The sequence below is a fragment of the Euleptes europaea genome, chromosome 2 (assembly GCF_029931775.1).
Source record: "Euleptes europaea isolate rEulEur1 chromosome 2, rEulEur1.hap1, whole genome shotgun sequence".
In the NCBI taxonomy this organism is placed as follows: Eukaryota; Metazoa; Chordata; class Lepidosauria; order Squamata; family Sphaerodactylidae; genus Euleptes; species Euleptes europaea.
In genome coordinates this window covers 16,019,828-16,045,702 of record NC_079313.1, presented here as the reverse complement: position 1 = coordinate 16,045,702, position 25,875 = coordinate 16,019,828, and the positions used below count along the sequence as shown (strand labels likewise).

At 48.5% G+C, this 25,875-nt stretch overlaps 3 protein-coding genes across 4 annotated transcripts in view; 2 read left to right on the top strand and 1 right to left on the bottom strand.

Annotated features, from left to right (window-relative positions):
- The window catches only part of SPPL2B (signal peptide peptidase like 2B), a 41,209-nt gene extending 40,552 nt beyond the window's left edge, over positions 1–657 (bottom strand). For both annotated transcript variants that reach the window (XM_056845272.1, XM_056845273.1), the window contains exon 1: positions 547–657. In XM_056845272.1, the coding sequence (XP_056701250.1) occupies positions 547–615 (69 nt within the window). In that variant the 5' untranslated portion in view covers positions 616–657. The remainder of the gene's footprint in view (positions 1–546) is intronic.
- A 275-nt stretch (positions 658–932) lies between these two features.
- On the top strand, positions 933–6,200 carry LSM7 (LSM7 homolog, U6 small nuclear RNA and mRNA degradation associated). Its single transcript, XM_056845279.1, has 4 exons — positions 933–962; positions 2,619–2,709; positions 4,500–4,571; positions 5,984–6,200. The coding sequence occupies exons 1-4, from the start codon at positions 939–941 to the stop codon at positions 6,124–6,126; spliced, it is 330 nt and encodes a 109-aa protein (XP_056701257.1). The 5' UTR covers positions 933–938; the 3' UTR covers positions 6,127–6,200.
- A 3,121-nt stretch (positions 6,201–9,321) lies between these two features.
- Positions 9,322–13,696, top strand: LOC130473833 (kelch-like protein 21). Its single transcript, XM_056845445.1, has 3 exons — positions 9,322–10,240; positions 12,752–13,163; positions 13,376–13,696. The coding sequence occupies exons 1-3, from the start codon at positions 9,322–9,324 to the stop codon at positions 13,686–13,688; spliced, it is 1,644 nt and encodes a 547-aa protein (XP_056701423.1). The 3' UTR covers positions 13,689–13,696.
- The last annotated feature ends 12,179 nt before the right edge of the window (positions 13,697–25,875 follow it).

Here is a 25,875-nt window from a genome sequence, read left to right as displayed (position 1 = left end):
TGCAAAGACCTTGATATTCAGCAGAGACACGCTGTCTCTGAACCAGAAAGGTCTACTGGCTTTTCGTGGCTAATACCTATCGATAATGCCTTTCCTGCCATGAACCTGCCATGCAGGATCAGATCAAAGTGGGACCAGTCAAACCCAGCTTTGTCCTACCTGCAGCAGCCAGAACTGTTTCCATCATTCCTAAGCTGCATCTGAAGAAGTGAGCTGTGGCTCCCAAAAGCTCACACTCTGCCAGAAATTTTGTCCGTCTTTAAGGTGGTGCGGGACTCTTGCTCTTTCCTACTGCTAGTGACAGACTAACAGGGCCACCCGTGTGATCTATCATCCTTCCACTGTATGCATTGGGGTAGACTGCTTGTGGACCTGGGAGCTCCACGTAGCTCTTTCGCCAGGCCTTCCACCCCCTCCGCATCTCTCTGGTCGAGGGGGGGGGCGAAGAGGGAGCCGGACACTTCCCACCCCGACCCGAAAGAGAACCGCAGCTGCCCCGCCGGCCTTCACCGGGCGCGTGGGGGGGGGGCAGAGGCTCACTCTCACCTGGTCGCCCCAGAGCAGCAGAAAGAGCAGCCATAACCCGATCAGAGCCGGGCCCCTCGGAGCCATCATCGCCTCCTATTGTCTTGGCTGGTATTGCGGAGGGAAGCGGGGCGGGGGAGAAGGCGGGCGCCCCACTTCCGCTCCCAGCCGGAAGTCGAGGGGACGGTTACCCGAGCAACCTAACCCAGAAAAGCCGCTCCCTCGTCGTCTATGCTCTTGGGAGACAGAAGGGCTTTTCATCCCTTTCCCCCCCCCCCCGCCCGGGTAAAACCGGAAGCGGAGGCTGCGCGCGCGCGTTCGGAGGAAGAGGCGGGGCTGGCGGCTGCAGTCCGGGGCGGTGATTGGAGGGAAGTGGGGGCGGGCGGGGACGGAAGGGACGCGCGGTGAGCGGGATGCCGGTGGAAAGCAAGATGGCGGTGAGTGGCCGGGGAACAGGGAAAGAAATACAGAAAGGAGATGTAGCGTCGATTTATTTAAATGGAGGGGGACGTGCCCCTGTTAGGTATGAGCTTTTCTTCCTCGCTCATAATACTAGAACGCGGGGAAGCCGGAGGGTGAGAGATCCAAAACAAATAAAAGGAGGTATTTCTTCACACAACGCATAGTTAAATTGTGGAACTCCCTGCCCCAGGATGTGGTGATGGCTGTCAACTTGGAAGGCTTTAAGAGGGGAGTGGGCATGTTCATGGAAGAGAGGGCTATTCATGGCTACTAGTCAAAATGGATACTAGTCATGATGCACACCTATTCTCTCCAGTACCAGAGCAGCATGCCTATCGTATTAGGTGCTTTGGAACACAGGCAGGATGGTGCTGCTGGAGTCGTCTTGTTTATGGGCTTCCTAGAGGTACCTGGTTGGCCACTGTGTGAATAGACTGCTGGACCTGATGAGCCATGGTCTTATCCTGGCCTTTCTTATGTTTTTACAAATACGTTTAACTCAATGTTGGCTTCCCACTTGGGGTTCCTGTATAGCCAATGCTGGAAACAGGGTGCTGGGACAGGTGGGCCCACTTTGGACCCATCCAGCAGGACTGCTCTGGTGCCCTCATTAAAAAGGATTTAAGACATTCACAGAGCTTCCATGTTCAAGGGAAGTTTATCTCTAAGCACCAGGTGGTGATCATTAACAGGGGGAAGCATTTGGTTCTTGTGGGCTTCGTAGAATATGCAGACCACAAATGCCCCAGAAGGAGCAGGGCTTGTAGACCACTTAACTTCTCTCCAGCATCTGACAATCATTCTTCCTCTGAACCCTGGAAACTTTGTTTGGCTACTATGACTCATAACCAATGATAGACCATAAATCTGACGGATCCCCTTTTAAATCTTTCTCTGCCAGTGGCCAGCGCCATTTGTGGCAGTGAGTTCCATAAGTCAGCCATTTGTGTTAAGTTGTACTTCATTGTTTAAGTCTTTATTCTGAAGCCAGTTGGTTTCGTAGGATAACCCTGAGGTCTAGTACTGGAAAGGCTAGTATTGGCTGCTGTTGGGAACTGGCTGAGGTGGATCCCGAGTGGAATCCAGCAGAGCTCCACTTATAAAATATTAGACAAGTTAATAGGGGAGAACCACTTTATGCTGTTTCAATGGAACCTCCATGTACAGAGACACTGTATTTCTGAGTACTGTCTGCCAGAAGCCTAACAGCAGGGTTGATCTGTTTTCTTCTAGAGGAGAGCCAGTGTGGTGTAGTGGTTAAGCATGGTGGACTCTAATCTGGAGAACTGGGTTTGATTCCCCACCCCTCCACATGAAGCCTGCTGGGTGACCTTGGGCTAGTCACAGTTCTCTCTGAACTCTCTCAGCCCCATCTACCTCACAAGGTGTCTGTTGTGGGGAGAGGAAGGGAAGGCGATTGTAAGCCGGTTTGATTCTCCTTAAAAAGGTTGAGAAACTCGGCATATAAAAACAAACTCTTCTTGCTTTGCTTGTGGGCTTTATAGAGGCATCTGGCTGATCACTGTTGGGAATAGGATGCTAGAGGAGATGGGTCTACACTGGTCTGATCCTGCATGGTATGTCTCATACTGTTTCTCACATCTCCTCTTTGTTTCCCCTTCTGACTTTAGGACAAAGAAAAGAAGAAGAAGGAGAGCATCCTGGACCTTTCCAAGTACATTGACAAAACCATCCGTGTCAAATTCCAAGGTGGCCGGGAAGGTAAGCTCCATTCTTGAACTTGTTATGCACAAAATTTCTAGTGTTGTGAAACTGTGTGCGTCACATCTCGTCAGATCCAGATCTTGGGATGTATCTATGGCTCAGTGGAAGAAGACCTGGTTTGCATGCAGAAAGTTCCCAAGTTTCCTGAAAATCCCCAGCTAAAAGAGCTCTCAGGGGGCAATTGGCGGGAAAGGCATTTTTGTCCTGGAGAATCACTGCTAGTCAGAGGAGTGAAAACACTTTAAGAAAACACTTTGTCTCTGTATAAAACAGCTTTATATGCACGTAAGCAAAGTACACACTTCTGCTCTTAGTCAAGAGACCATAATTCCATGGTCAAACACATCCTCTGTATGAGTCCAGGTTCAGTCTCTGGAATTTGCTGTTAAAGGAACTCAGGTGATGAGAAAGGGCTTTCTCCGAGTGAAGCCTTGGAGAGTTGTCATCAGGTAGAAGAAAGTACTGAACTTGAGAAATCATGGGTCTGACTCTAAGGCTACTCCATGTGATTTTGTGGAACTCGAAACACTGTGAAGTAACCGAGCCCTAACTGGACCTGTGTGTGTGTGTGCTGCCACCCTCTGAGGTGTAGTGAGCAAACATGGAAAATGGACTTATATGGACATATGAGACCCAGTGTGGTGTAGTGGTTAGAGCGTCTGACTAGGATCTGAGGGACCCGGGTTCCAATACTGCTTCACTTACTCAGACTTGATGACATCTTTATGACTGGTATACTTTGATCAGTGCATCATAGTAGGCAAGAGAGGCAAGAAATCCAACATCTTCCAATTCAAGAGGGTTTTATAAAAATAAATTTTCAGATTTATTGAAGCCTAACTTTCAAAAGGAAAACCTGGATGGTGTTTATATAAGTAAACTTTACATTTTATAAACACCACTTTTACTCAGTCATAAAGATTGTTATACTGACATATATTTGTACATCTTCGCCTCAACGTTCCCTAATCTGTGGAAGTGTAAAATTGGATGATTGCTAATTTTGTTGGCCTTGGTTGTAAACATCTACTCTGTATGGTCAGTTTCTGTTTTATCTGGCATATTAGCCACAAATAAAATTTATTTATTTATATTTGTATATCTGTTTAATGGTAGTATTACATTCTGGGTGTTAATGGATTTACACCACTGAAGAAGGCTACATGGCCGAAATGCTTTTAGTCTTAGTTTTGGTCTAATTGTTTGGTTGTAATTTTGTGTCTTATTGTGTTTTATGGTCATATATAGAGGCTATAATAGGGCAGTATACAAAGTTGTTGATTTCTGTCTGTAATGAATTCATTATATATAACTACAAAAGATCATGTGCACTTAGTAGTAGTTAGACCATCAGACTAGGACCTGGGAGACCCAGGTTCCAATCCCCCAGACTAGGACCTGGGGGACCCAGGTTCCAATCCCCATTCTGCCATGGAAGCTCAGTGGGTGACTTTGAGCCAGCCTTATCTACTTTGCAGGACTGCTTGGATAAAATGGAGTACAGGAGGAGAACAACATAAACCATTTTGGGTTCTTAATGAGAAGGACCGCAGGGTATAAATGAAATAAATAAATATGATACTGCCTCATAATGTGTCAGACTGTTGGCATAATCCCACCGACAGCAGCTCTCCAGGGGGTCATGCCTTTCTCAACACTTTCTGCCTGAGATGCTTCTGTTTACAATGTAGGTGTTCCCATTGGGCCACGGCCTCTTCCTCTAAATGACATTAAGCTCTGGACCGTTACTGAAGGTTTCAGATCTTTTCTTTCTCCTTCTCCAACAGCTAGCGGTGTCTTGAAGGGATTTGACCCCCTTCTCAACCTTGTGTTGGATGGTACCATTGAGTACATGAGAGGTAAGTACAAGACCATATGAAGTGGAACGTAGTTGTGGCAGTGGGGGGCAGTGGTCTCCGAGTTGCTGCTTCCAAACATGGAGGATTTCACTTTGTTGTAATGGCTAACAGCCAGTGGTAAGCTTACCCAAGCGTTAGTCATTTTCTCCACCCACCAGAGACGATCCTATTATGTATCCTGGAAGACCCTCCTCCGGCTGGGTGTTTTTGAGTGTTCTTGAGTCTGAAGTTAAGTGTGCTTGTAACTAGGACCCAGTCTTACAACGGTTTCTGGGCTTCTGGGTGTTCTTGACCCCAAACTCCTTTTTTTTTTTTAAATGAGCAGATGAAGGGAGTAGATTGATCGTCATGAATGATCCTCCTTTAGGCGGGTAGTCAGAATCTGAATGCTTTCTGGTTTCTCTTGATTCTGAAGTTAAGCGTGCCTATAGTGTAGTGGTTAGGAGCAGTGGACTCTAATCTGGAGAACCAGGTTTGATTCCCCACTCCTCCATATGAGCTGCGGACTCTAATCTGGTGAACTGGGTTTGATCTGGGTACCCAAGGTTGGGTGGGATGAAAATATATAATTTATTAGAAGCGCGATGTCAAAATTAAAATTATTTTTAAACGTTAAAGCAGCACAATGGCATTTTCTAAGGTTGATATCTATAACCACATGCCAAACGCGTTTCGGCCTATATGACTTTCCTCAGTGGTCTGTTTGAAACCCATGTAAAACAGGCACCCATTTACAGATATATATATACATATACAGATAATATAAGACAGACCAGGCATGTAAAACGTTGTATAATATATTACCAGTTATACCAACATCTGGTAAAATTGTCTCAAGTTGTTATGCTGGGCTGTGTATGTCTCCCATATAAGACGTGTGCAAGTATCAACCCAGTAAAACAATGTGACCTTGAGTCAGTCACAGCTCTCCGAGCTCTCTCAGCCCCACCTACCTCACAAGGTGCCTGTTGGTGGGGGAGGGAAGGAGATTGTAAGATGTTTTGGTTCTTAAAAGGTAGAGAAAGTCAGCATATAAAAACCAACTCTTCTTCTGCAGAGAGCCAGTGTGGTGTAGTGGTTAAGAGCGATGGTTTGGAGCGGTGGAGTCTGATCTGAAGAACCGGGTTCGATTCCCCCACTCCTCCACATGAGCGGCGGAGGCTAATCTGGTGAATTGGGTTTGTTTCCCCACTCCTACACACGAAGCCAGCTGGGTGACCTTGGGCTAGTCACAGCTCTCTCAGTCTCACCCACCTCACAGGGTGTCTGTTGTGGGGAGGGGAAAGGAAGGTGATTGTAAGCCGGTTTGGTTCTCTCTTAAGTGGTAGAGAAAGTTGGCACATAAAAACCAACTCTTCTTCTTCTTCTAACTAGGACCCAGTCTTATAATTGTCTTTGGGCTTCCCTTTCAGATCCAGATGACCAATACAAGCTCACAGAGGACACCCGTCAGCTGGGACTGGTGGTCTGCCGAGGAACATCCGTGGTCCTTATCTGTCCTCAGGATGGGATGGAGGCCATCCCAAACCCGTTTATCCAGCAGCAGGATGGCTAGCCTCGAACCCTTGAGAGGACTGCCAAAGCTAACTCCCCCACCCCAAGCCTCGTTGAAAGGAGAAATATTTGTATTTTTTTATACAGGAGAAGGACCTTACATTTGTGGTTTATTTTTTATTTTTTAACTTTCTGGTTTGGCACTGACTAATGCTCATAAAAAGTCCTCTGTTCGCCTGGGAGGAGTTCAACTCCCGTACGAAAAAATGACCCCTCTCGTTGCTTCAAGCCAGCACCCCAAACTCCAGTCCTGAGCGCAGTAACTCTTCAGAGTTAGCTTCACAGCAGGAGGAGACTCATTGTGATACTGCAGCAGGAGATGTCTGAGCATTTTTCTTTCATTCTCTCCCGGGCTGAGGGGAGAGATCCTAAGCCAGCGCTGTTAACCTCATGTTCATTTAGGAACTGTCGGCGTTTGTGAATTCCTTTTTTCCCCACAAGAGGGCAAGGCCTAGGAGAATGGAGCAGAAGTCCTAAGTGCTTTCTTTGAGCTCCAAATAAAGGGGCAGGGATAATTTTTGCATCATGTGTTCAAGCAAACAGTCCCTCGGTGGAATTTTTTTGGAGGTTTTTTTGTTTGTTATTGTTTTGGTTTGGAGGGGAATTCCTGGATTCATAAATAAAAGTTAATTTCTGAACATGTTTTGCTTCCTAGATTGTTGCTTTGATATTTGAAAGCTGTTGGGTGGTTCCCGTCAAACTGGAGAAGTTATTTAGGATAACAAAATTATTTCTTCAACTGTCTGTTGTATATACTTACATCCAGACATCTTTGGATACTTACACAATTAATTCTAGATTCTCTGGTACAGCTGTAATTCAGATTTGAAAGTGAGATTCTCTTAAAAAAAAACCAACACCATAATTTAAGGGAAGAACTTTGTACTCATTTTGCTTGGATCTACATGGTTTGCATTCAGGTTGTGTTGCGAGGGACTAGGTCTGGTCCTCAAAGAAAATATTTTTAAAAAGGTCAGAGTAGTGTCCAGCAGTTCCCATTAAAGAAGGACTTTGTTTTTGTACCCCTCTTTTCTCTGCTTTTAGGAAATCTCAAAGTGGCTTATAATCACCTTCCCCTTGCCACAACAGGCACCTCTGAGAGTTCTGAGAGAACTGTGACTGGCCCAAAGTATACCAGCAGGCTTCATGTGCAGGTTTGGGGAATCAAACCTGGTTCACCAGATTAGAGCGCCACTCATATGGAGGAGTGGGTAATCAAACCTGGTTCTACAGATTAGAGTCCACTTCTCATGTGGAGGAGCGGGGAATCAAACCTGGTTCACTAGATTAGAGCCTGCCGCTCCTAACCGCTACGCCATGCTGGCATCTGAAATAGCCAGTGTTGAGCAAAACCTTTCTTTGCCTGAGATCCTGTGCTGGTAAACAATTCTGGGGTAGATGGGCCAGTTATTTGAAGCGGTAGAAGGGCCGTTTACATGATCTAGTGTGTAATCTAGACTGCAAGCACAGACCAGGTACAGAGGAAGCGCCTGCAGAACAAATTGGTTCTGGGTGGCTCGTGTGAGCAAACCTGTGCCTACCCTCAATCAGAACAGCTGCCCTCCTTGCTAAGGTATTGTTTCCTGGTGTAAGGTCTGGCTTCACCTGTGGATTCCCAATCACCAAACGTCCAGACAGAGTATTCTAAGAAACTGGTTTATTTAGGAAGCAGGAGGTGAGTAGCAGGAACTTAAGGGGAAAGGTACGAGGACTCTAATGGGCGGGGGGGAAAGGGCTGGTTAGAACATATACAGAAAACCAAAGGCACAGTTAGATCCCAGGCCAAGCCTGGTTCTCATGGTAGATTAGTTATCACGCAAACAGCGAGCAGACATAACCTGACACAACCTTGGAAGCCAGCTGCGCTCACAGGGCTGGAGCTCACATTCTGCCCCCCTAGGGCCCCCCCCCCGACGGTGCGGGCTTGTCCAGGTATTCTGCCCCCCTAGGGCCCCCCCCCCGACGGTGCGGGCTTGTCCAGGTATGAGGCGTGGAATTGATGAAATAGGCGAGGGGCGGAGACATGATGCTTAACCCATTCGTCGTGGGAGGGGCTGAAATGCTTCCAATGGACTAGGTGCTCTAGCCCCCCCCCCCCAATATACACGGGAATCAAGAATCTTGGACACCTCGCAGTATTCCTCCCCCCACACACACACCATTTCAGGAACCTCTGGGGGATCTGTTGGATGCCACTGAGGAGCCGGCACATACTGTTTTGGTAAACTAACATGAAATACTGGATGGACTCTTCAACTTTTTGGGAAGCTGCAATTCCACTGTTACTTCGTTAATGATTCGAGCAATAGGAAATGGCCCAATGTACTTCTCATTCAATTTTCTAGAGGGTCGCAGAGACCGCAGATTCTTGGTAGAAAGATACACTAGATCACCCACCCTGAAGGTCCAACCAGGAGCCCGATGTTTGTCTGCCTGGGCTTTGTACTGTCTTTTGGCCCTTTCTAAGTTTTTAGTCAACCAAGGCCATGTAGACTGTATGGTCTGAATCCAGTCCGATATCTCACCGCCCCCCTCCTCCCCTGACACATCCACCTGACCGACAGGTCCAAACTCCTTGCCATGGACACGCATGAACCTCAAAGTCAGCACGCGCATCTAACTAGCCATTCACATTCACATAGAAGAACAAAGCAATCTATAGAGGCCAGAGAGTTCCTTGTGAGCTGGAACGGGGGAAGGGAAGCCTCTGTCCTTGGGTAGAGACAGTCTAATCGCGCTGTGTGTGTGTGTGTGTCTGTGATGCTTCTGCTTCCAGACAATGGAATGTGTGTGCATGTTTGTCAGGACACCACACCGGCTCCCTGAAACCAACTTCCATCGGGATCGAACTCAGGTCGTGAGCAGAGCTTGGACTGCAGAACTGCAGCTTACCGCTCTGCGCCACGGGGCTCCTCTATTAACCAGACAAGAAAACGTTTGCTTGAAGTGACCAAGTTTAAAGAGCATTCCTCCCCTGCTCCCTCCCAAATTTCTTCTTACCAGCCAAGCAAACTGTTACACTAGGCCTGGATAAGCATGTGGATAATCAGAGCAGCCACAGAGACAAAGAGGGTCTAATTTTAGGGTGAACACATCATTTCTATTTCCGTCCCAGGCAGGCAGCCGCAGTCTCGAGGCCTCGACGTGGGCCAAGAAACTTGAGGAGGGAGGGCTTAAGGGGAGAAAGGCAGCGAACATGGACGGTGAAGAGGAGGCTGAGGAGCTGGCCGACCAGCCTGAGCCAGAAAATGACACTGTCCTGGAGGTTGGCGCCGAGCTCTTCCCTGTCAACAGGTGGACCCTGGCCCGCCACAGCCGGTACTTCGAGGCCATGTTCTATGGGGGCACCCGAGAGCGCACCGAGAGGCACATCACGATCAGGGGGGTCGAGACAGAGCCCTTCCGGGCCCTCCTCAACTTCGCCCGGACGGGCACGATCGCCATCGACCGCCACAACGTGGCCAGCCTGGTGGAGGCGGCCGACTTCCTCCAGTTCGAGAGCATGAAGAGACGCTGCGAGAGGTTTCTGGAAAGGGAGCTGCACATTTCCAACTGCCTCAGCTTGCTGGCCTATGCCGAGCATTTTGCTTGCAGCGGTCTCCGCGAGGCGGCCCTGGCCGTCGCGCTCAGCCACTGGGCAGACGTGGCCGCCCACGAGGAGTTCGAGGACCTCCCCAAGGCCTCGCTGGTGGAGCTGCTGCAGAGCGACGACCTCTTCGTGGCCCGGGAGGACATGGTCTTTGACACCGTGATGCGATGGGTGGCGGCAGAACCGGCGGGACGGGAACAGGACTTCCTGGAGCTCGTGGGCCTGGTCAGGGTCCCTTTCCTGAGCCTCTCCTTCTTGGACCTCCTGGTGAAGCGCAGCAAGAGGTCCGGGCAGGACTTGGCTGCCAAGCTGGTGAAGAAGCTGGACAGCTGCCCGCCCGCCAGCTGGAAGGATGTGGCCCGGTTGCCCTGCGTCGGCCGGAGCTACGAGACCCTCTACGTCCTGGCTGGGAAACACGACAAAGAACAGCAGGAGCTTTTCCAGTTTCACCCGAAGAGTGGTGCGTGGCAGGCCTGTGCTCCGCTCCAGCGCAAGAACCTCACCCAGTATGCCCTGGCTGCAGTAGGTAACTGCCTGCATGTGAGATTGGCTGGGGGTGTAGGGATGCCAACCTCCAGATGAGGCCTGGAGGTCACCTGGAATCACATCTGACCTCCCAATCACAGAGATCAACTCCCCCAGAGAAAATGGCTGTTCTGGAGGGTGGACTCTCTGGCCTCATACCCTGCTGAGGGCCCTCTCCAAACCCCACCCTCCTCATGCATCATCCTCAAATCTCTGGGAATTTCCCAGCCTGGAGTTGGCAACCCTGCTGGGGAGGTAGGGTTGCCAGTTTTGGATTGGGAAATACCTGGAGATTTGGGGGACGGAGTCTATGGTTGCCAGGTCCCTCTTTGCCACTGGCAGGAGTTTTTTTGGGCGGAGCCTGAGGAGGGCAGGGTTTGAAGAGAGGGACTTCAATGCCATAAAGTCCAATGGCCAAAGTGGCCATTTTCTCCAGGAGAACTGATACCTAATAGCAGATCTCCAGCTAGTACCTGCAGGTTGGCAGCCCTACCAGCCAGGAAGGTAGGGTTGCCAGCTTCGGGTTGGGAAATACCTGGAGATTTGGGAGGTGGAGTCTGAGGAAGGCGGGGTTTGGAGAGGGGAGGGACTTCAGTGCCATAGGGGAGTATTTTTGGGCGGAGCCTGAGGAGGGCAGGGTTTGGAGAAGAGAGGGACTTCAATGCCATAGAGTCCAATGGCCAAAGTGGCCATTTTATCCAGGAGAACTGATACCTAATAGCAGATCTCCAGCTAGTACCTGCAGGTTGGCAGCCCTACCAGCCAGGAAGGTAGGGTTGCCAGCTTCGGGTTGGGAAATACCTGGAGATTTGGGAGGTGGAGTTTGAGGAAGGCGGGGTTTGGAGAGGGGAGGGACTTCAGTGCCATAGGGGAGTATTTTTGGGTGGAGCCTGAGGAGGGCAGGGTTTGGAGAAGAGAGGGACTTCAATGCCATAGAGTCCAATGGCCAAAGTGGCCATTTTATCCAGGAGAACTGATACCTAATAGCAGGAGATCTCCAGCTAGTATCTGCAGGTTGGCAGCCCTACCAGCCAGGAAGGTAGGGTTGCCAGCTTCGGGTTGGGAAATACCTGGAGATTTGGGAGGTGGAGTCTGAGGAAGGCGGGGTTTGGAGAGGGGAGGGACCTCAAAGCCATTTGCTCCAGGTGAACTGATCTCTATCCGCTGGAGATCAGTTGCAATAGCAGGAGATCTCCAGCCACAACCTGGAGGTTGGCAACCCTACAGGGAGGCCTGGTGGGGGCAAGCATGCCAACGCGGTTCATAGCCGAAGAGGCATGTGTACCATGCTCTGCAGCTTGCCCACTAATCATGGGATGCATATTTGGGAGTAGCGAGCCAACTATGTGTGTTCTAAAGCACCCATGTTGCAGCTCTAAGCCCTGGGCCACAAGAGGAAAGAGCTAGTCAAATTCCTTTCCTTGCTCGCAAACGACTCTCCTAGGGGGTGTCAGTCTCTCTGCAGTGTATTCTTGAAGCAAAGAGGTTTCGTTGTTATCATTCCCCTGCTCTCAATTCCTCCTGGCCAGCCTTGGAATAGACAAAGACAAGCTCTTGCAACACCTGGTAGGCAGCGGTTTAAGGTTCCCAAAGGCTAGGTAACAGATTTTCCCCAAGCCACTGAATGCAATTGACAGGCAGTATATTGAGTAGAGACGATACACAGTTAACATGTGGAACTCTCTGCCACATGAGGGACGCTGGGTAAAATGGCTTTAAAAGGAAATTAGGCACATTTATGAAAGAGGTCTGTCAGCCACAGCGGCTAAAATAGTATCTCTGTCCAAGAAGTGCCTTCTGGAATACAAGCTGGGGGGTCCGGGGAACGACAACAGAAAGCTGGTTCCCCCCGCCCCGTTTATGGGTTTTCCTTTGGGGGCACCTGGCTGGCCCCTGTTGGAAGCAGGATGCTGTATTAGCCCTTCAGTCACATTAAAAGGTACGCTGCTTTTGGACATGGAGGCTCCCCTTTTAATTCTGTGTGTTTGCCTAACGCCATCTAAGCTGGTGGGCGTCTCCATATTAGCATCCACTGCTAATCACGAGAGCCAGCGTGTAGTGGTTAAGAGTGGTGGTTTGGAGCGGTAGACTCTAATCTGGAGAACCGGGTTTGATTCCCCTCTCCTCCACATGAGCGGCGAAGCTAATCTGGTGATCTGGATTTGTTTCCCCACTCCTGCACACGAAGCCAGCTGGGTGACCTTGGGCAAGTCACAGCTCTGTTAGAGCTCTCTCAGCCCCACCTACCTCACAAGATGTCTGTTGTGGGGAGGGGAAGGGAAGGTGATTGTAAGCTGGTTTGAGTCTCCCTTAACTGATAGAGGAAGTTGGCATATAAAAACCAACTCTCCTTCATGTGGAGGAGTGGGGAATCACACCCAGTTCTCCAGATCAGAGTCCACCGCTCCAAACCACCGCTCTTAACCACTACACCACGCTGGTTATATCGGCTACTTCATGCCAGTGCCAAACTTAGTGACAGGTTGTGTTTTTTTGTGTCTTCTTCCACCAGGGAATTTCCTTTTTGTAACAGGGGGGTTCTTCCGAGAGGAGTTCGTATGGTACAATGTGGACTGGGTGCTGATCTACAACAGCTGGGACAACAGCTGGCTGGAGGGACCAGCCATGAAGAAGGCCCGAAACAGCCACTGTGCCGTGGGGGTCGGCCTCCACCTTTACGTCATGGGGGGGAGCACCGAAGAGGGCATCACCCCAGACGTCGAGCGCCTGGCCCCAGCTGACTCCGCCTGGGTGAGCACGAGCCAGCTGGTGCACCCCGTGGAGCGCGCGGGGGCCGTCAGCGTGGGGACCCACATTTATGTGATCTGTGGCCTGGGTGAGAACGGAGATGTGTGCAGCGCCGTGCAGAGGCTGGACGTGGAGACTGACATTTGGGACGTCGTCTCATTCTCTCCGCTTCCAAGGTGAGTTGATCTGACTGGATCTCGGCTGGAAGTGGTGCTGGTGGAAAGCGCCTTCAAGTCGCGGCCGACTCATGGCGACCCCGTAGGATTTTCAAGACAAGTGATGTTCAGAGGTGGTTTGCCATTGCCTGCCTCTGCAGAGCGATTCTTCCTTAAGTGGTAGAGAAAACCGGCATATAAAAACCAACTCTTCTTCTTCTTCCTGCTGTCAGGTATGACCTGTGTGTCACGGCCTTGAACGGGGCTGTCTACACCATTGGAGGGGGCGCATTTCGCTTTGATATGGACACCGGCGAGTGGACCCTAGTGGACGAAGAATGCTTGACCCAGAAGTTCTTTAAAGGCTGCAGTACGGTGAACGGACGCATTTACCTCCTAGGGCAAAGGCAAGGGAACGCCGACATACCAAACATGGTAGTCTTGGACCCATATCTGGACAAGTGCCAGGAGGTGGACAATAAGCTCCCTTGCCCTCTTCCCATTCACGGAACCGTCTCCATACGGAGATTTGACACTTGGGCATAAAAGCACAACCGCCCACCTACGGATTCACCTTCCGCACAACTGTGCTCAAAAGATGAGTAAATGGGGCAGCGTCTCACTTTTGTCTGTATCACGGAACAGCAGCAGTGTTCACACACAGGCGTTCTACACCCTTTTCGCACACCAGCTTACACGTTTTCACACAAAAAACATGCAAAGAAAACACTCCTCTAGGGCCCGACTTGATTTGGGGCCTCTTGCCCTCTCCAGCAAGTCATAGAATCATAGAGTTGGAAGGGACCACCAGGGTCATCTAATCCAACCCCCTGCACAATGCAGGACATTCACAACTACCTCCCCCCCACACCCCCAGTGACCCCTACTCCATGCCCAGAAGATGCCCAAGATGCCCTCCCTCTCATGATCTGCCTAAGGTCATAGAATCAGAATTGCTGACAGATGACCATCTAGGCTCTGCTTAAAAACCTTCAGGGAAGAAGAGCCCGCCACCTCCCGAGGAAGCCTGTTCCACTGAGGAACCGCTCTAACTGTTGGAAACTCTTTTGATTTAATTTCAACCTGTTGGTTCTGGTCCGACCTTCTGGGGTGACAGAAAACAACTCGGCACTCTCCTCTATGTGACAGCCCTTCAAGTACTTGAAGATGGTTATCATATCCTCTCTCAGTCTTCTCTTCAAGCTAAACATACCCAGCTCCTTCAACCTTTCCTCACAGGATTTGATCTCCAGACCCCTCACCATCTCTGTTGCCCTCTTCTGGACAAGTTCCAGCTTGTCTACATCCTTCTTAAATTGCGGTGCCCAAAACTGAACACAGTACTCTAGGTGAGGTCTAACCAGAGCAGAGAAAAGCGATACCATCACTTCACGTGATCTGGACGGTATCGCTTTACTCTGCTCTGGTTAGACCTCACATTTTGATCCTTTTGCAAAACTGGCTCAAACTGAAAGCTGACTTGCAAACTGCTGTGGAGTAACTGCTGGCATGGCAACGGGACACGTGCAGCGCGGCACAGCTTCCCAGCTGCTTTGTCAGGAACCTTTTAAGCTGGTTATCGGGACAGTGTCTCCGATTGGTTCACCACGTAAGGGGACTGGAGTTGCAGACCGCCACTCTCCCCAAAAGAAGAAGTAGATTCAAAGACAGGAACAGACACTGGGCTTTTGGGGAGTGAGTAGGAGAAAATAAAGTTTTATTTGTCATCTATAAAATGGTTTGTGCAATTACGAAAGAATAGGGCACAGTTCAGAAAACACTGTGCAGCCTTTACACAGGAAATTCACCTTAGGGTGTCCTTAAAACAAGCCAGGGGAGAAAAACTCCCCAATACCAAGCTAGGACTTACATGTAGGAGGACTCTTTCCCCTCCAAACACAAAGCTGGGGTGCATTTATCACCCTGTCAAAAATGAATTTGGAACAACCATTTCTTCTCTGCCCAAAGCAACCCCATTCTGTAAGATCGGAGTTCCTGTCACTCCCCCGAGTTCATGGCAAAGCTTACAAAGTCGCCAAACTGTCAAGTCTTGTGATCTCCACCAAACTCAAGTCAATGGAAGCCAAAATTCACCAGGGCCACAGGCTAAAAGATCTCCCCCAGACCCTGATTTAACTTCTAGGGCTTTTGACTGCACCAAACCAAACTCGGTATGGGAATGGAGGGCGGTTGTGTCCGAAGAGGATGTCTAGCCTCCTACGTTGGTGTGCCATGACGTTTCCTCTCTATTTCAGCACGAACGTCATCCTGCAGAAGAAGAATCACAACTTTTGATCGAGGTAGGTGGAGATGAAAGCCAATTCCTCTTAACTAGGATGGTATCCAGAAATGGGGCAGGATCTAATGAATGGAGGGAGGAGGGAAGAGAGCAAGTTGTATACCAGAAAGAGTGGTACTTTTCCCTGCTCCGGCCATGAGGACTGGAAATTTGATTTAAAACAGTACTTTGCCTGCTCCGGCCATGAGGACTGGAAACTTGATTTAAAAGAGTCCTTCTCCTGCTCTGGATATGAGCACTGGAAACTTGACTCATTAAAAAAGAGTAGACACCTAGAATTTCTCGTTGTTTTTGTGTGCTTATCTAGGCTCTCTGATAGTTCCTTTTATTTAGAATCCGTATCCCCACAGACTTACCACCTGGCTTAGATGTTTCAGCACTGGGATGAGTCGTAGCAATTCCTTGTCCCGCAGACTTCCCAGCCACTTGGGGATCAGTATCACGTTGGAAGTCTTAGCAGAATGGAAGAGAAACAGGGAGGGCTCTACATTTGTTCACCACTACAGAGCAGAGTCCCACTTGAAGATTTTTGGCAGTTTCTGAAGGTCTCAGGCTTGAAATGTAAGACCAGAGCTGGACCAGGAGGTTCAACTAGCCCAAGAGCAAGCTGAGCAGTGCTGCAGGGCCCACTCAGCTCACACCTGGGACAATGCGGACAGGTGTAGGGCAAGAGTCCGAGCCAGCCCCACACAAGCCACTCGGCTCGCCTTCCTTCTTGCAGTCGGTAGCTGCAAACTTAGAACATAAGAAGAGCCATGCTGGATCAGACCAAGGTCCATCAAGTCCAGCAGTCTGTTCACACAGTGGCCAGCCAGGTGCTACTAGGAAGCCCACAAACAAGACAAGTACAGCAGCATTATTCTGCCTGTGTTCCACAGCACCTAATATAATAGGCATGTTCCTCTGATCCTGGAGAGAACAGGCATGCATCATGACTAGTATTCATAAGAACATAAGAAAAGTCCTGCTGGATCAGACCAAGGTCCATCAAGTCCAGGTGTCTGTTTAGACAGTGGCCAACCAGGTGCTTCTAGGAAGCCCACAAGCAAGATGACTGCAGTGGCATTATCCTGCCTGTGTTCCACAGCACCTAATATACAGGCATGCTCCTCTGATCCTGCAGAGAATAGGTGTGCATCATGACTAGTATCCATTTTGACTAGTAGCCATGAATAGCCCTCTCTTCCATGAACATGCCCACTCCCCTCTTAAAGCCTTCCAAGTTGGCAGCCATCCCCACATCCTGGGGCAGGGAGTTCCACAATTTAGCTATGCGTCATGTGAAGAAATACTTCCTTTTATCTGTTTGAATCACTTTCTACAATCATCCCCACTGCACATAATATGGTCCAGTCTGGTGGATATGCTTCCTTAAGCTTCAGAGCGCTGGGAGAGAGAGGGGTGAAAACCAAGCCAAACACTTACCTGGCAAGGAAATGCTTCCGGGTTATTTGCAACAGCCACGGTCCTGGCCAGGTCTCTCTCTAGTACAGAAAGATCCTTTACGTAGTAGCCCTGGCGACACAGACAGTCCTCTTGATAAAGCATGTGTCTAGCAAGGTGAGAGAAGAGAGGAAGGGGCGACAAGCTGATTTGTTCGTCAATGGGAAATCTTGATCAAGTAAAAAGGTTCTTTTTGAATAATCAGGAATTTTTAATAATAATGTTATAATGACTGTAAGACCACCATCTAAAACTGCAGGTAGCTAGGAGTACTTCAGGAGAGGCATTCCCCCTCCTCTCTCACACAGGAAGGAATGCCTCTTTTCAGGGAAGGATCTGTATTCTCAGCTACTTTCAGCTTGGCATTTCTGATGTCATCTCAGACAAAAGTTGAAGTATTAGACATGGGCCATTTATGCAGGACTGTTTCCCTCGTGGTCACCCCTGCCGACTGCTCCGGTGCTTTGTTTAGATCAGTGGTTCCCCAACTTTTTGAGCCATGGAGCACTTTTCAAGAGAGAAATTCATCACCGAGCAGTAATTTTCACCTAGCTAAATATATACTATATACTAAACCGAATGACAGTAGTATTTTTCTTTCCAATCTCTTCACGGAGTACTAGGAGATGTTTTGCGGAGCACCAAGTGCTCCGTGGAGCACAGTTTGAGAACCACTGATTTAGATTATGCATGCATTTCCCATCCGTCAGAGGTCGCCTTGCTCTCCCCGTGCGTTTCTGGGCATTTTGCCAGTGTTTTCAACATGCTGTTTTAGCGAGAATCTGGAGAACATGGGCAAAACGTGCAAAATCGTGCAGGGAGAGGAAGGCGACCCCTGATGGCCGGGAAATGCATGCATAATCTGAACGAAGCACCAGAGCAGTCAGCAGGGGTGACCGCAGGGAAACAGCCCTGCATAAATGGCCACGATGTTGCATTAACTGCGCTAAATGCATGGATTCTGTCCTCCCCTCTCCGCCCAACCCCTCTTGGCCTAGGGTTACCAACCTCCGGGTGGGGTCTGGAGTTTTCCTGGAATTACAACTGATCTCCGGACTACAGAGATTGGTTGCCCTGGAGAAAACGGCTGCTTTGGAGAGTGAACTGTATGGCAGCTCCCTCCCCTCCCAAGGTACTGCACCCCAAATATCCAGGAACTTTCCAAAGCTGGAATTGGCAACCCTATGCTGGCCTGGAGTTCCCCAAGAACCTTGTCACCTGATCAGCTTTCTCTGTGGTCCAAAGGCCTCCAGAATTTTATCCGCATAGTCCTGCTTGGCAGTCGTGAAAACAAAGACCTGAAGAGAGACAAGGAGAGAGGCCTGAACTTCGTTTCCAGCCAGTTATGGAATAACTTCAACCAAAAATCACAGCGACTCAGGCTAACCACAAAAAATAACCAATGTATACAGACTATAAGCCATAAATGACTATACTGTGAGATATAATACAATAACAATATAGCAGCAGTGTGCCATGCTCATGCAGTTACAACAACATTTTGCTGCAAAGTTAAACTCCAGACGTTATGACTAATATAAAACCAAAGTCCAAAAAACATAGGTACTTCTTCCACTGATCCCTCGGTAGAAATTCTTGACGGGTACGGATTGGGATCCTGTATTAATCAGGATTGCAGTTCACTATTCATAACGTGTCCATCATCATTTTAGGGATCTGGTAGTCACCTGTTTTACCATTCCTTCTTCAGAGAATTCACCGACAGACCATATAATCGGACCACACTATATTGGTTCCCACTTCCAGACTGAACTCATATGTTCGTGTTCATAGAATAACCCCTGAATAATGCCCCCACCCCACAAACCCTATCCAAGGCTGAAGGCACACTGGAACATTGCCAGAATGGTGGAGGTGGCAGGAGAGCACCATCTAATGCAATAAGTACATAAAAAAGGCCATGCTGGATGAGACCAAGGTCCATCAAGTCCAGCAGTCCGTTCACACAGTGGCCAACCAGGCGCCTCTAGGAAGCCCCCAAACAAGACGACGGCAGCAGCACCATCCTGCCTGTGTTCCACAGCACCCTAATATAATAGGCATAAGAACATAAGAAAGGCCACGCTGGATCAGATCAAGGCCGATCAAGTCCAGCAGTCTGTCCACACAGCAGCCAACCACGTGCCTCTAGGAAGCCCGCAAACAAGACCAAACATCTTTCCTCTCTGTTGCTAGAAGTTCTGCTTTCGATGCACTTCAAAGCCCTGTTCATCCTCCAAGAAAGGAGACACAGATCCCTTAATGCATGCACAACTGCTGTGTGGAGGAGGGACTATTGGCCAGCAACTGTAATGTCACTGGAGCCAAGTAACATCCCGCACCCCAGCCTCCAGAGCACTTTTGTGCCTGCTTTAATGTTTTTCTTTTTAAAAAGATATAAGACGGGTTTTTTTTATAACTGCACCCCCATCCACCCCATTTAGGCCACAGTGCCAATGTTAACATACCTCATAGATTTTGGCAAGTTCTTCCAGGAACTCTTCCAGGTGGGGCCTCAGCTTAAAGGAAACCTTACAGAAACACAAAATCCAAATCAATGGGTGAATCAAGTAGGCCATTAACCGGTTATGCCTAAGAAGGCACTGAAGGAATACCATCTATATCTGTGGTTCCCAAACTTTTCGGGCCACCGCCCCCTTGGTTCCACAAACTCAACCCCAGCGCACCGCCCCCTACCCGGTCCTATGAAAAGCATTGTTCAAAATAGGGGTTTGCATGACACAATAAAGAAGATAATGACAATAAAATTTCAGCACAGTAACAATTAATTGCACATCTATTCAAAATCAAATTAAAACTTTTTAGTTACAATTTATTCAACAAAACTGATGAACTAGTTTGATCCAGTGGTACCAGCTCTTCAAAGTCCGGAAAACAATTCCGATAGTTTTCACCAAATTTGCCAGCATGGGGCCATAGTTTGATCTATGGTAAATTAGTGAACAACACAGTTGAAGGGGCCCACCTCTAGCGCCCCCCTGCTGCCCCCTTGACTCTTAGTGCCCCCCTAGGCAATCCCACCGCCCCCCAAGGGGGTACTGCCCACTTTGGTAACCAGTGATCTATATTGTTAAACAGCATGACTCTGGCAATAATATATTGGATGTAATACAAGGTAAGTTTGTGGGATAGGTATGGTTGCCAACCTCCAGGTGATGGCTGGAGCTCTACCACTATTACAACTGATCTCCTGCCGATAGAGATCAGTTCACCTGGAGAAAATGGCCGCTTTGCCAATTGGACTCTATGGCATTGAATTCCCTCCCCAAACCCTGCCCTCCTCAGGCTCTGCCCCTAAAACCTCCCACCGGTGGCAAAGAGGGACCTGGCAACCCTTGGGATAGAATACATTCACTTACTTTTTGTAGTGTAAACACTTATGAGCCCTTCAAGGATGAGCTTGTAAACATAAAAGCAGCCCTGTTGAATTAGACCTGGGTGGGAACAGTTAGCCCACTATCCTGTTTCCAACAGTGGACAGTCTGATTATTTGGGGAAGCCTACAAACAGGGTAGGGAGGCAACAGTTCTCCCTTGTTTATTGCCCAACAAGCAGAGATATACTGTCACAGGACATGGAGGATCCATTTAGCCATCAAGGCTCTCACTGAACCTCTCTTCCATGTAGAGTTGCCAGCTCTGGGTTGGGAAATACCTGTAGATTTTTGGGGGGTGGAGACTGAGGAGAGCAGGATTTGGTGAGGGTAGGGGCTTCAATGGGGTATAATGCCATAGAGTCCACCCTCCAAAGTGGCCATTTTCTCCAGGGGAACTAAGCTCTGTCACCTGGAGATCAGTTGTAATAGCAGGAGATCTCCAGCCATCACCTGGAGATTAGTACAGGAGCGAATATTATTGGAAATCAACAAGTTCTTATTGTGACTACACACATATATATTACAAAAATAGCCATGTTGACCATCAACATACAAAACGCAACATGCATCAGACACAAAAGGTGGGTAATAAATAGGGTGAGTACACTTCAGTCAATCTTTCTGTTTCTTTTTCCACAGGAGCAGGTTTGTATGGACGAAAGGCTGTCCATGGACACAAGTTCATCAAGAGGATACGATCGTTTCGAAGTCTCAAAATTCAAATCTTCATCAGTCCTTTTTCTGACCTTACCCTTAGAGGAAGGAACTTTGAATTTTACCCTGCTTGGGATATTTTGATATTGCAATACTTTGGCAACCTTACCCTAAGGGGATTGTGCAACATGGATGATAACATAGGAATTTATGAGACTTCTGTTATGAAGGACTGATGAAGATTTGAGTTTTGAGACTTCAAAATGATCGTATCCTCTTGATGAACTTGTGTCCATTGACATCCTTTCGTCCATACAAACCTGCTCCTGTGGAAAAAGAAACATAGAAAGATTATTGACTGAAGTGTACTCACCCTATTTATTACCCACCTTTTGTGTCTGATGCATGTTGCGTTTTGTATGTTGATGGTCAACGTGACTATTTTTGTAATATATATGTGTGTAGTCACAATAAGAATTTGTTGATTTCCAATAATATTCGCTCCTGTACTGATTTTCTTATCCCCTGGATATTTGTACAGAGGTGTCTTTTTTCCTCCTCCAATCACCTGGAGATTGGCAACCCTACTTCCATTAATGTGATCTGGTCCCTAGACACATAACCATTATATTGCAGGAACAATTTGGTGGTGAACAGCGAAGAACGGCTTTAGTTGTTTGCATCAATAAGCCGTCATTGTGGCATTTTGTATATTTGGTTCTAGATTTTTTTGTAGCAGAAGCTTCCCTTAAGGGCTGTGTATTCATTTTCATTATGAGCATCATCAGTTTGTGTTCAGTTTTGGACACCACAATTTAAAAAGGATGTAGACATGCTGGAACATGCCCAGAGGAGGGCAACAAAGATGGTTTGGGGTCTGGAGACTAGGTCCTATGAGGAAAGGTTGAAGGAGCTGGGTATGTTTAGCCTGAAGAGGAGAAGACTGAGAGGGGATATGATAACCGTCTTCAAGTACTTGAAGGGCTGTTATATAGAGGATGGTGCCGAGTTGTTTTCTGTTGCCCCAGAAGGTCGGGTCAGAACCATCGGGTTGAAATTAAATCAAAAGAGTTTCCGTCTAGACATTAAGAAGAATTTTCTAACAGTTAGAGCGGTTCCTCAGTGGAACAGGCTTCCTCGGGAGGTGGTAAGCTCTCCTTCCCTGGAGGTTTTTAAGCAGAGGTTATATGGCCATCTGTCAGCAATGCTGATTCTATGAACTTAGGCAGATCATGAGAGGGAGGGCATCTTGGCCATCTTCTGGGCATGAAATAGGGGTCACTGGGTGTGTGTGGGGGGGAGGTACTTGTGAATTTCCTGCATTGTGCAAGGGCTGGACTAGATGACCCTGGTGGTCCCTTCCAACTCTATGATTCTATCAGCCTGAGCATGGGCGGGGGAAAGAATTCCAAGGAGATTCCCACCATGTCCATTTGGGGGCTCAGCCAAAAACAAAGCGCACTAACCTGATAGTGCCGGCCCTGGAAATGCACGGTGAACATGGAGGCATCGTTCCAGTGAGCTGTCAAGGAAGACACAGCTAAAGTTTCTTCCTGCAAAGCAAACAAGGCTGAAGAGAAAAGGCAAGCGCTGCCCATCACGGATCTGATGCATTATTTAGTTAGTTCGTTTTTATCCCACCCTCACTCCCTGGCCAAGGCCAGGCTCAGGGCAGCTCACAACATGTTAATAAATATAGAAAATACAATAAAATTACAACAAAAAATCATAAAAATAAAATAATTTACAAAATCTACACACTTTACAGCCCCATAAACATTTACAATAAAAGCAGATAGATAGTATAGTACAGAACAAGGTGGGCGAATGTAGGGTAGGAAGTAGGATTGCCAGGTCCCTCTTTGCAACCGGTGGGAGGTTTTTGTGGCGGAGCCTGGGGACTCAGTGGTAGAGTATCTGCTTGGCATGCAGAAGGTCCCACGTTCAATCCCAGGCATCTCCAGTTAAAGGGACTAGGCAAATAGGTGATGTGAAAGAGCTCAGCCTGAGACCATGGAGAGCTGCTGCTGGTCTGAGTAGACAATACTGACTTTAATGGACCCAGGGTCTGATTCAGTACAAGGCAGCTTCATGTGTTCCTGACTCCAATGCCACAGAGTCCAATTGCCAAAGCGACCATTTTCTCCAGGTGAACTGCTCTCTATCTGCTGGAGATCAGTTGTAATAGCAGAAGATCTCCAGCTTTTTGAGTCACGGAGCACTTTTCAGGGGAGAAATTCATCACGGAACATTAATTTTCACCTAGCATCTATATACTAAACCGAATGACAGTATATTTTTCTTTCCGGTCTCCTCATGGAGCACTAGAAGATGTCTCGCGGAGCACCAAGTGCTACACGGAGCACAGTTGGGGAACCTCTGACATAGCTGTCCTCAGCCATAGGCCTGGTGGAATAAATCCGTCTTGCGGGCCCCGTGGAATTCTTTGAGATCTCACAGGGCCCTGGTCTCATTAGAAAGGGACTTCCACCAGGCCGAAAAAGCCCTACCCCTGGTCAAGGACAGCCGGACAGTCTTTGGGCCAGGTACCCCCAGGAGGTTGTTATTTGCAGAACGTAATGTTCTCTGTGGTGTGTGTGTGTGTGGGGGGCATACCAGGAGAGGCGGTCCAGCAGACATGAAGGTCCCATAATGTGCAGCCGCCACCAGGTGGCACCAGGCACATCGAAACCGGGAAGGAGATGAAGAGCATCACTTTATTATGTTTCTAGAGTTGAAATTCAGGCCCCTTTACCCACTTCGTGTCTCCATAACTGTCTGCACTCTAGCTAGGGTTGCCAACCTCCACTTTGGATATCCGGTGTGGGCTTGCATCTCGTTTAGGGTTGCCAACCTCCAGGTGGTGGCTGGAGATCCCCTGCGATTACAACTGATCTCCAGCCAATAGGGATCAGTTCCCCTGGAGAAAATGGCTGCTTTGGCAATTGGCATTTTAGTCCCTCCCCTCCCCAAACACCACCCTCCTCAGGCTCTGCCCACAAAATCTCCAGGTATTTCCCAACCCAGAGTTGGCAACCCTAACTCTCTTGTCTCTTGCATACGTCCTCCCCAAGCAAGGCTTCCCCATGGAGTAACTTTCACCCCTGTCCACAGCTTCCTGCCTCTTCCATTTCATTTCTGCTCAGTTCCTTCTCAGCTCTCTCCCCATGTCCCTCTCCCCTCCTTTCTCAGTTCTCGTTTCTGCCCACAGTACATCTCGCAGATTTGTCTTTCCCCTCCCCATAAGCAGAACTGCCTCGTCAACTTGCCTCCGAGCCCCTGTACTGTTTGTCAACATTCCCTTTCTGATAATTTCTCTTGGATCCACTAGAAAGGTGTGAGAACATCGCTGCAGTTTAGGGTTGCCAACCTCCAGGTACTAGCTGGAGATCTCCTGCTATTACAACTGATCTCCAGCCGATAGAGATCAGTTCCCCTGGAGAAAATGGCCGCTTTGGCCATTGGACTCTATGGCATTGAAGTCCCTCCCCTCCTCAAACCCCACTCTCCTCAGGCTCCACCCCAAAAATCTCCAGGTATTTCCCATCCTGGAGCTGGCAACCCAATGGGGCCTCCACGAGACACCCAAACAATAGGGACTCCGCCTTGACATGTATCCCCCTTGGCTGCCAGTTTCTTAGAGCTCTGAGCTGTATTGTGGTTCGGAAGGGGCGGGGGACAGCCAGGAGAGAGGGCCGCATACATACTTGGATCAGGTCCAGAGAGGCACATGTCTCGGCTCGCCCCTGTTAAACCAGACATTTTAAGGCTCTAGCCAGGATCATCCCAAAAAAAGTCTTACCAGTTCCAAGACCAGTGTACTCTTTGGGGTTTGGCGAGTCTTCATGGGGATTTTCTTCTTCCTTTGGGATTTCTGGATGATTTCCGGGTGGGTGAATCTAAGTGGGGAAGGAGATGGGATTGCAGAACTCTTGTTTATTTATCTAGTATATTCTTTGCTTTTATTCCTTCCCACCAACCCAAGTTTTAAAGTTCTCTTTTGAGTGTACCTTGTTGGAACCAGTATCATTTCTAGCCTGGTATCAAGTGTAAGGATGTGTCACTGGCCACCAAGCTGGAGTCCAGCTTAGCCAAATGCGACTGAAGAAAGAAAATTTCATGAAATAGGAAATACCGGATTCCTGTGTCGCAGTGTATTGGATTATAATTTTTGGTCTTTTTTGACCACATGGTGGGATTAAGATGTATCTGCAGCAATGAACTGTAACAACACTATATATTTAAAAGCACTATAATAGACGTTTGACTATAATTATAATTGATCACCTAGTATAATATATTTTTGGAAATAATTGTATATAGAAAAAGGAGGAGGAGGAGGAGGAGTTGGTTTTTATATGCCCACTTTCTCTACCACTTAAGGGAGACTCAAACCAGCTTACAATCACCTTCCCCTCCCCACAACAGACACCCTGTGTGGTGGGTGGGGCTGAGAGAACTGTGACTAGCCCAAGGTCACCCAGCTGGCTTCATGTGTAGGAGTGGGGAAACAAATCCAGTTCACCAGCTTAGCCTCTGCTGCTCATGTGGAGGAGTGGGGAATCAAACCCGGTTCTCCAGATCAGACTCCACCACTCCAAACCACCGCTCTTAATAACTACACCATTTGGTCATAGTTGCTGGGTTTTTTTTTTATTACCACCTGGAGGCTGGCAACCCTACACGCAGGTAACATTGACGGTGACAGAGCCTAAAGCTGAAAAACAGGAGTGTGGAAGGTTGGCCCTGCAACTTACTCATTCAAAGCATAGACTTTGGGAGGCACGTCTGGCTGGACTCCTCTCAGGTTTGGAGATTCGCCCCTCAGCTTCCCTTTGGGCAACCGGAGCCTCTCGGTGTCTGCGGGAAGCATATTCTGGATTCAGAACAAGCCCCTGTGTGTCTTGCTACAGGAAGTTCTCAGCGCAACATCAACGTAC

Bases quoted from the DNA above. Each gene is read 5' to 3' on its own strand.
- LSM7 (XM_056845279.1), top strand. From the start codon at position 939: ATGCCGGTGGAAAGCAAGATGGCG. The intron at 963-2,618 runs GTGAGTGGCCGG...TTCTGACTTTAG, and splicing joins CGGTGGAAAGCAAGATGGCG to GACAAAGAAAAGAAGAAGAA. The intron at 4,572-5,983 runs GTAAGTACAAGA...CTTCCCTTTCAG, and splicing joins TACCATTGAGTACATGAGAG to ATCCAGATGACCAATACAAG.
- LOC130473833 (XM_056845445.1), top strand. From the start codon at position 9,322: ATGGACGGTGAAGAGGAGGCTGAGGAGCTGGCCGACCAGCCTGAGCCA. The intron at 10,241-12,751 runs GTAACTGCCTGC...TTCTTCCACCAG, and splicing joins GTATGCCCTGGCTGCAGTAG to GGAATTTCCTTTTTGTAACA. The intron at 13,164-13,375 runs GTGAGTTGATCT...TCCTGCTGTCAG, and splicing joins TCATTCTCTCCGCTTCCAAG to GTATGACCTGTGTGTCACGG.